General features: G+C 42.2%; 1 protein-coding gene across 1 annotated transcript; it reads right to left on the reverse strand.

Annotated features, from left to right (window-relative positions):
* Positions 1 to 1,754: 1,754 nt before the first annotated feature.
* On the reverse strand, positions 1,755 to 5,293 carry LOC147440872 (pentatricopeptide repeat-containing protein At4g18520, chloroplastic-like). Its single transcript, XM_086482680.1, has 2 exons — positions 5,199 to 5,293; positions 1,755 to 5,076 (listed from the first exon to the last, which is right to left on the reverse strand). Exons 1-2 carry the CDS (start codon positions 5,235 to 5,237, stop codon positions 2,839 to 2,841), a joined length of 2,277 nt encoding a protein of 758 aa, XP_086338806.1. The 5' UTR covers positions 5,238 to 5,293; the 3' UTR covers positions 1,755 to 2,838.
* Between the last annotated feature and the right edge of the window lie 3,456 nt (positions 5,294 to 8,749).

Below are 8,749 nucleotides of genomic sequence, written 5' to 3' on the forward strand. Positions count from 1 at the left end.
GCATGGATGATATACTCATCAAAATCCAAACTGAGGCCTAAACTACCGTGATCGAATCTACGTAGGGCTGGATGGGATACTTTGACTTCATCAAAACTTGCTAGAAGCCTGTGTAGCACTATCAAGAATTTGACAAAGAGAAGCCTGGGACACCTGCTTATACCCTTCAAATGTTAGCAATCATCCATGATGTCAGCTGCTTTCTCATGCAGTGAGTGGCTTTGGGTATGAGTGCCATTCTTCTTACCTTTGTTTGAGTGGCAAGGATTCTTTTTTGACAAGATCTTTCTACTTGAGTTCTATTTATGTGGTGCTTTGATTTTCTCCCTTTATGTTGTATGTCCCAACTCTTGCAATTTAGTGCACAAAGCTGCAGTAGATGTGATAGTTGTTTTAGGCACATCAAGATTACCTTAAACCTTGCTAATGAGCTCTTCTTTCCCTTCGTTGGTTGTTCTGATGCCTCTTCAATGCATCCTATTCCTCTTTTAACAATGCATTGAATTCTTTGAATTCTCTTCTTGCTACAATAACATTGCCTAAGCTATGAAGGTGTGTCCATAGAACTCAGTGCTTTAAGAGTGAAAGCAAAGCTATCCTGAGCTGCTTGGATATGTAATTTGCGATTTCCATGTAGCTTGTCAGCCACTTCTAGATCTTCTCACAATTATGTTACATGGCTTTGTCCAAGGACTATCTGCCTCAACCTAAGCTGAGCTTTAAGTGCTCCATCATATCTCTAATTGCAGTCCAGTCTAATGAAGTCATTACTAGACTTGTTAGCCGAGTTTCGTAATATTGTAGCAAGAAGATGTAGGCAGCAGCCTTTTAATGGGCTAAGTAGCCCCCATTTTCCCTATTCAAAATCATTCGAGTGAAGTTTGGCAAGGTAGTAGCATACCACCTTAGTGTGTAAATGGGGCCAAGCCTAAAAGCATACCACTTTGATTTGATTATATTATTATGGTTTCCCTTGTTGTCATAAGCAATGGTGTTTATCGAGTATGACATTAAAACAATAAGCAATCATTTTCTTCTTGCTCAAAGTTTAGAATCTAGATTATATTTTCTCAATATGATGGAATTGTTTTTTATATGAGCTGTTAAGTATTGGAATTATTTTTTCCTTTAAAATATGGATGTGTATATTGTGATGTAATGGGAAAGCCTGTTGCTTCCACAAAAGTTCAAAAAAATGATTGATGCTGCCAGATTGATACTCTCTTGTGTCTTTTTTTTAAAAGCTAGATAAGCCCCAATGTAAACACTCTTATAATATAGTTTGATAATTGATGCAGTTCTTTTCACTTATTTTGCAATTGTCTTATGCTTAGGTTCTCTGTCACTCTCTATTTTCAACATGGTGTTGAAGCAGGATTATTCGATGGGTATGGCCATGTATAGTGACCCTTGAGAACCCTACCTTGGGTATGGGCTAAGCCTACGGACCCTTGAGAGAACACTACCTTGGTGCACATTTGTTGAGTATCTGTTCTATCCTACTTGGAGCCTATGTTGCACTTGGTCATGTGACACCCCATGTAGCATGTTGGCACACACATTATCTTGCAAAATAGCCATGCATGGATGATATACTCATCAAAATCCAAACTGAGGCCTAAACTACCGTGATCGAATCTATGTAGGGCTGGATGGGATACTTTGACTTCATCAAAACTTGCTAGATGCCTGTGTAGCACTATCAAGAATTGGACAAAGAGAAGCCTAGGACACCTACTTATACCCTTCAATAGTTAGCAATCATCCATGCTTTGTCAGCTGCTTTCTCATGCAGTGGCTTTGGGTATGAGTGCCATTCTTCTTACCTTTGTTTGAGTGGCAAGGATTCTTTTTTGACAAGATCTTTCTACTCGAGTTCTATTTATGTGGTGCTTTGATTTTCTCCCTTTATGTTGTATGTTCCAGCTCTTCCAATTTAGTGCATAAAGCAGCAGTAGCTGTCATAGTTGTTTCAGGCACATCAAGATTACCTTAAACCTTGCTATTGAGCTCTTCTTTCCCTTCATTGGTTGTTCTGATGCCTCTTCAATGCATCCTATTCCTCTTTTAACAATGCATTGAATTTTTTGGATTCTCTTCTTGCTACAATAACATTGCCTAAGCTATGAATCTGTGTCCATAGAACTCCGTGCTTTAAGAGTGAAATCAAAGCTATCCTGAGTTGCTTGGATATGCAATTTGCGATTTCCATGTAGCTTGTCGGCCACTTCTAGATCTTCTCACAATTATGTCACATGGCTTTGTCACCTAAGCTGAGCTTGAAGTGCTCCATCATATCTTTATATGCTTCCCTTTGCTTCTTTATGCTAGCTTCAATCTTGTACATTATGTTCACAATCGCATCTTGCCCTATAGCTCCACTACTGTCCATTGTTGCTCTCTTTTCTTCTTGTAGAACTATGCAATAACTTTAATTTAGAGGCACAGGACCATGTCGAGATACTGTACCTTGCCTTTTAGCCCTTCATCCTCATCTTTTAACAATGCTATCTACCCTTGAAGGATAGAGGGGGTGGCTATTGCATATCTTCTTGTGAATTGGCTTAGTCTATAGTCAAATCGATGCAATCGATGTAGCATATAGCTTTGGACTTTGGTAATTTGTGATGGCCTCGGAGATAACAGGAGGATTCCAGAATCTCGTGTAAGTCGGTGTTTCCTTACAATCGAAGCTTGATAACACCGACTACAAAGATTGTGAAGTGCTTATGGAGGCAGTGTAGGAGATCTATGACCAACTCTTGATGGTGAATGATGAGATTGATTGGCTAAAGGCTCCCAAGGACTCCACACTCTCGTCCAAGGAGTTGGAGATGCTTACGCACTATCAACGCTCATGGGATGGATTGAATGCACTTGCATCAGTCCAGCCTTTCCATTTGCATCAGTCCAGCAGCTACGTCCTGGTTGCTTCTGAGCACCATTCCTAATTCTCATGCATTCAATATTTTGTGCCGCCTCCTGCATGCCAGCCGCTGCATAAATTTCACTCATGAACACATATGCTCCAGCATCACATTCATCTAATTCTATTGCACGCTCAAAAGCCACTCTTCCAAGCTCCACATTTCCCCATTTTCGACAAGCACCTAGAAGAGCTGACCAAATTGGAAGATAATCAGATGATGGCATTATCTTGATTAATCTCATAGCTTTGTCAAAATGCCTTGCCCGCCCGAAAAGGCCAACCATGCAAGTGTAGTGCTCTTTGGCTGGCATTATGCAATATTTTTCCTTCATGCTATCAAAAAGCATTTCTCCCTCATCCACTAGACCTGAGTGACTACATGCATTGAGCACACTAAGAAAAGTGATTGCAGTTGGGGAGGTGCCCTCGTGTTGCATCCAACAAAAACAGTTCAGAGCTTCCTCGACCAGCCCTTGCTGGGCATATCCTCCTATAAGAGCACTCCAAGAAAATTCGTTTGGCGATAAACCGTCTCGTCGCATCTGGTCGAAACAGCCCAGAGCTTCCTTGCCACAGCCATGTTGGGCATATCCTGCAATCAGTGCGCTCCAAGAAACCACATTTCGTACAGGAAGCCCGTCAAGAACTTCTCGTGCTTTTGTGAGGGCACCACATTTGGCGTACATATCGACCAAAGCACTGCCAAGCACGACATCTTTCTCCAACAGCCGCTGATTAGCAATCTCATCATGCATTCTCACACCGATGTGAAGGTCTTGGGTGAGCCCACAGGCCTTCAAGCTGCAAGCGTAGGTAATTGCATTTGGAGAGAGGCCTTCACTTCGCATTCGGTGAAAAGACTGCAGAGCTTCCTCGCCGTAGCCATGTTGGGCATATCCTGCAATCAGCGCGCTCCAAGAGACGACATTTCGGACAGGAAGCTCATCAAGAACTTTTTGTGCTCTCGTAAGGGCACCACATTTGGCATACATATCGACCAAAGCACTGCCAAGCACGACACCTTTCTCCAAAAGCCCTTGACTAGCAATCTCATCGTGAATTCTCTCACCCATGTTAATGTCTTGCGTAAGGCCACATGCCTTCAAGGTGCAAGCATAGGTAATTGCATCTGGAGAAAGGCCTTCCCTTCGTAGCTGGTGAAAACAACCCAGAGCTTCCTTGCCACAGCCATGTCGGACATATCCTGCAATCAACGCGTTCCAAGAAACAACATTCCGAAGAGGATGCCCATCAAGAACTTCTCGTGCTTTCGTGAGGGCACCACATTTGGCATACATATCGACTAAAGCACAGCCAAGCATAACACCTTTCTCCAACAACAGCCCCTGGCTAGCAATCTCATCGTGAATTCTCTCACCCATGTCAATGTCTTGTGTAAGGCCACATCCCTTCAAGGTGCAAGCATAGGTGATTGCATCTGGAGAAAGGCCTTCCCTTCGCAGCTGGTTAAAACAGCCCAGAGCTTCCTTGCCACGGCCATGTTGGGCATATCCAGCAATCAATGCATTCCAAGAGATGACATCCCGGTGAGGATGACCATCAAGAGCTTCTCGTGCTTTCATGAGGGCACCACATTTGGCGTACATATCGACCAAAGCACCCCCAAGCACGACATGTTTCTCCAAAAGCCCCTGACTAGCAATCTCATCATGAATTCTCTTCCCCATGTGAAGGTCTTGTGTAAGGCCACAAGCCTTCAAGGTGCAAGCATAGGTGATTGCATTTGGAGAAAGGTCTTCCCTTTGCATCTGGTTAAAACAGCTCAATGCTTCCTTGCCACAACCATGTTGGGCGTATGCTGCAATCATGGTGTTCCAAGTGATGACATTCCGGACAGGAAGGCCATCAAAAACTTCTCGTGCTTTTGTTAGGGCACCACATTTGACATATAGACTCACCAATGTGCTCCCTAAATAAGGGTCTTTCTGAAGTAACCCACTATTGCTAAGCTCAGAGTGTATCCTAATGACTTGGTGCAAATCCTTCTTTTCAGCACAGGCTTTTAGTCCGGAAAGAGATGAAAAACTCGTTGCTTTTGACTCCTCAACACGTTCTTCCTGTCTATGCTTGACTTGTGTAGCAATTATCGCTTCTTCCCATAATTTGTCAGTGGATTTGCCGCCGCTCTGAACGCTTACAGGAGATTCATCAACCACGAAAATTGAGAAAAAGAACTCTGTGTGTGCGTGTGTGTGTGTGTGTGAGAGAGAGAGAGAGAGAGAGAGAGAGAGAGAGAGAGAGTTCTTACCTTCACAGTATGCCGTCCTGCAAACATAGCCCTCCTCATCGATCGGTTGAAATCATTAGCCACAACCTTAGAGAAGTTTCCATCGAAAAGTTGTCTTTTTATTTCGTAATATCAAGGAAAAATTACCAAAATCCCCCTATAAATTCCCAAAATGCCTTTCAGATTTCCAAACTACCCTTGGTTGTGAGATTAAATCTCCAAAGATAAAAATAATTAAGCTTTCCATAAGAAGACTGATTGTCTATCAATATAAGATGCTAAAACTAGAGTTTGAGTTGGTTTATGTAGGCTTTGGAGATGAATTGCTTCATTATTTTTAGATATAATTGCCTTTTTTGCAAGGTAACTTGTGGCAAATAACACGCTAAGCACTACAAAACAAATCTCAATTGTAAAACCAAAAATGGAGATTAGAAAATCTTGAACAATCCAATCAAAATAGATATAAGGGTATTTTGAGTTTTTTTAAATCTTTGAGGGTTATTTTGGGAATTTCCACAAATTAGAGGGGTATTTTGGTAATTTTCTCTAATATCAAACACTGGACCTTGTCCCTAATTGTCATTGAAACCTCTTTTGTAGCTCAATCCATTGTGAATTTTTTGGCGATTTAGGGAGGAGAGTGCAAACTTGGTGCATATTTTGAGCTGTTGCATCAAACAAAACTAGTGAGGACATGTGTTGTTGTGCCGCTTTGCGGGCATGGGATGAAATATGAAATGTGTATGCATTTTGAAGTTTTGACAATCTTATGATCAGTGCCAGATTCTATTGTGACGTCAGGTTGATTGAAATGTATGGTAATTGTGGGTTTTGGGGCCATTAATGGGATTTGATGCCTGTAAGCCAGGATGTCAAGGTGCTGCCAAAATGCAGCTTAATAGTCCAAAATTGTAGTGCTCTCCATGCCTGTCTCTACGGCTCGTCAATCGGAATCCAAATGAGGAAGATATGGCCAACACAATAATTTTTGGGGATTGATTTTGTTGGTGTTTGGATCTACCTTGAGATGTGTGCCGGGGAAGATGAATCAACTTTAACAGGGGTTTGATTTGCTAGTGCTCGGAAAGGGCTACAACATGTGCTTTATTGTGCTCAAATTGGGCATTCAGTGTTCAACTTATGAAGGGCTGAGTTTTCTCTGCAGTCTCGGACATCCATGAGCAGAGGAAATTGGTGTGGATGCAATCATAGATGTGCTTGACATTCCTTTAGTCAAAATCTATGGGTGCTTGCCAATACTTTGGTTGACATGTAAGCTAAATGTTGTGTTTAGTGGTGCTTTGGTCGAGTATGTATGCCGTTAAGGGCTTTTGGAGAAAAATGTTGTGCCAAGCAGTGCTTTGGTTGAGTATGTATGCCATTAAGGGCTTTTGGAGAAAAATGTTGCGCTAGGCAATGCTTTGGTGAGTATGTAAGCCAAGTGGGCGGGGGTGGCCACCCATAACCAAAGGCTGCCCATGGGGCCAATAAGGAGGGTTTTAAATGTGAATGGGAAGAAAATGAACAAGATGTCGAGCAGGGCAGCAAGCAAGAAGAGAGAGAGGCTCACACAAAACAAGGAAATTCTTTATTGAGCTCGCCAAGGAAACAAAAATGGCTTAGAATTTCCTAGTGCAGCTTTTTGGTCATTCTCCCATCGATTTTGGTGTTGGTCCGAACAATGCCTACCACATCATCTCTCGGCTTCCCATGGCCCTAGCAATGATGGCACCATCATTTAGGGAGGGAAAGGGAGAGTTATTTTTAGAATCTTTTTTGGCATGCAAAAAGGGGGAAACACGAGCACTTGGGAGGTTGGGACAAGAACGTGGGGAGATAGGGAAGGAGGAGATTGGAGACAAATAATAGGAAGCAAGATAGGGAGAAGATAAGGAGAGGAGAGAGATTTCTCGGTTGGGTCGAAGAAACCCCCCCCCTTTCAGCCAACACTCTTCGCGCACTGGTGTTATAGAGTAGCTCTTCCACAGTTGCATGGAATGCATCAAAAATGCCAATAATACAATCCACCGGCTGCCAGTCTTCTTCGTCGAAAGGATAAATATTTGCAACTGGCAGGTTAAACACACAATACACGAGTGACGAGTAAAATCTATTATGGATGTAAGAAAACTTACAATTTGGTCGGTTTGTTGAAAATCCTGTTTGGCGTTGTTCGTTAGACGCAACTCTGAGTGCATATATGCATGTTCAATGAGAACCTCTTTGACTGTTTTGCCTGTTTGTGAAAAATGAAAGTTTTTTACCCTACCTTTATAGCTGTTCACAAACTTGTTGCCCGTGCGCTTTCTCTTACTCGTCTGCAGGAGAACCCAACTTCCAACTATAATGGTGGTGGAAAGCCATTGTCCGTTGTCCAAATCGAAGCTATTGAAAATTTCTACAGATGGCAAGATGCACAACATATATGTGAGAGGGGGAGTGTTTCTAAACGCAAACACAATACAGCCAAATGCAAGCAGAATAGTTAGTTGAGCGCAAATAAATGAGAATGAACGGAAATACTATGAAGTCTCTCCTAATGAAAAAGTGCGCGCATTGAGTTTGAGTTGTGGTACATTTGTCCTATATTCGGTCCCGACAAGAAAGATTCGAGCAAATTACAATGTATATTATTGTTAAGGTTTTTTTATGCAACTAAAAACTATTTTTTGAAAATGCTAAAATTTGATATTAAAAAAAAAGGAAAATTCGAGCTACCATTACGGTAGCCCGCCATTCATTGGTCGAGTTGCATTCTCTCTCTAGCGCTAAAAGGACCAAATTTGATTCCAAACTTTCCCTACTGATAGCTTAGCATAGCCTAGTAATTAACATGGTAGAGGAGATGAGCATGCATTGGAGCTTGGCTCTTGGTTGGATTTGCATCACAAAGCCAAGAGTTGTTGGTGTAGGCCTCCCTTCTCACAAGCTTGGAGTAGATGATGAGCTTTCCATTAAATCTTGAGAAGGAAATAGTCTTCTTTACTTCACACATGAGCTTGTGTGAGTGTGTGTGTGTGATAATGCCTTGCAAAAATCAGCCCCCTTTCTCTCTTGGTCGACCCCTCTTGCTGGCGCCTCATTGGCTCATGACAAGCTTAGTCAATAGGAAATTAGAAGCATAATTTCTAGCCTTGTGACATGTGTCCCCCTTTCCCCTTTTGTGAGAGCTTTAGGTATTCAAATAATTCAGTTAAACTCTCATTGGACCTCTTAGTCTTCTGGCCAATAGGAATCAGGCAAGCCATTGAGCTGCTGAATGCTCATTGGACCCCTTGGGAGACTGTCCAATGTTCTTCTAGAGAGATTAATTTCTATTGGTTCTTTTATCAAGTGTTTTTAAATGAATTAAACTAAATTTACTCTATCCTAATTCTCATTGGTCCATCTCTATGGCCATCCAAAAGGATTTGAATGCACTTTGGGGGCAACTGGGCTAGAAGCCTGACATGTGTCCACTATGCCCGTTGTGTAAAGGGAAGACTTGAGTGTGTGTGTGTGTGTGTATTCTCTCACCTCTTCTCTCTCTTCCCCTACCTTTAAGGCTTGCCCCCTCTCATCTAGGGATA

Source organism: Adiantum capillus-veneris, chromosome 15 (assembly GCF_014529385.1).
Source record: "Adiantum capillus-veneris isolate H3 chromosome 15, ASM1452938v2, whole genome shotgun sequence".
Lineage (NCBI taxonomy): Eukaryota > Viridiplantae > Streptophyta > Polypodiopsida > Polypodiales > Pteridaceae > Adiantum > Adiantum capillus-veneris.

What these genes read in the sequence shown, in the direction of transcription:
- LOC147440872 (XM_086482680.1), bottom strand. Translation starts at nt 5,237, where the DNA reads ATGAGGAGGGCTATGTTTGCAGGACGGCATACTGTGAAG. An exon ending in CAGGACGGCATACTGTGAAG is followed by an intron (nt 5,077 to 5,198) that starts GTAAGAACTCTC and finishes GTAAGCGTTCAG; the next exon opens with AGCGGCGGCAAATCCACTGA.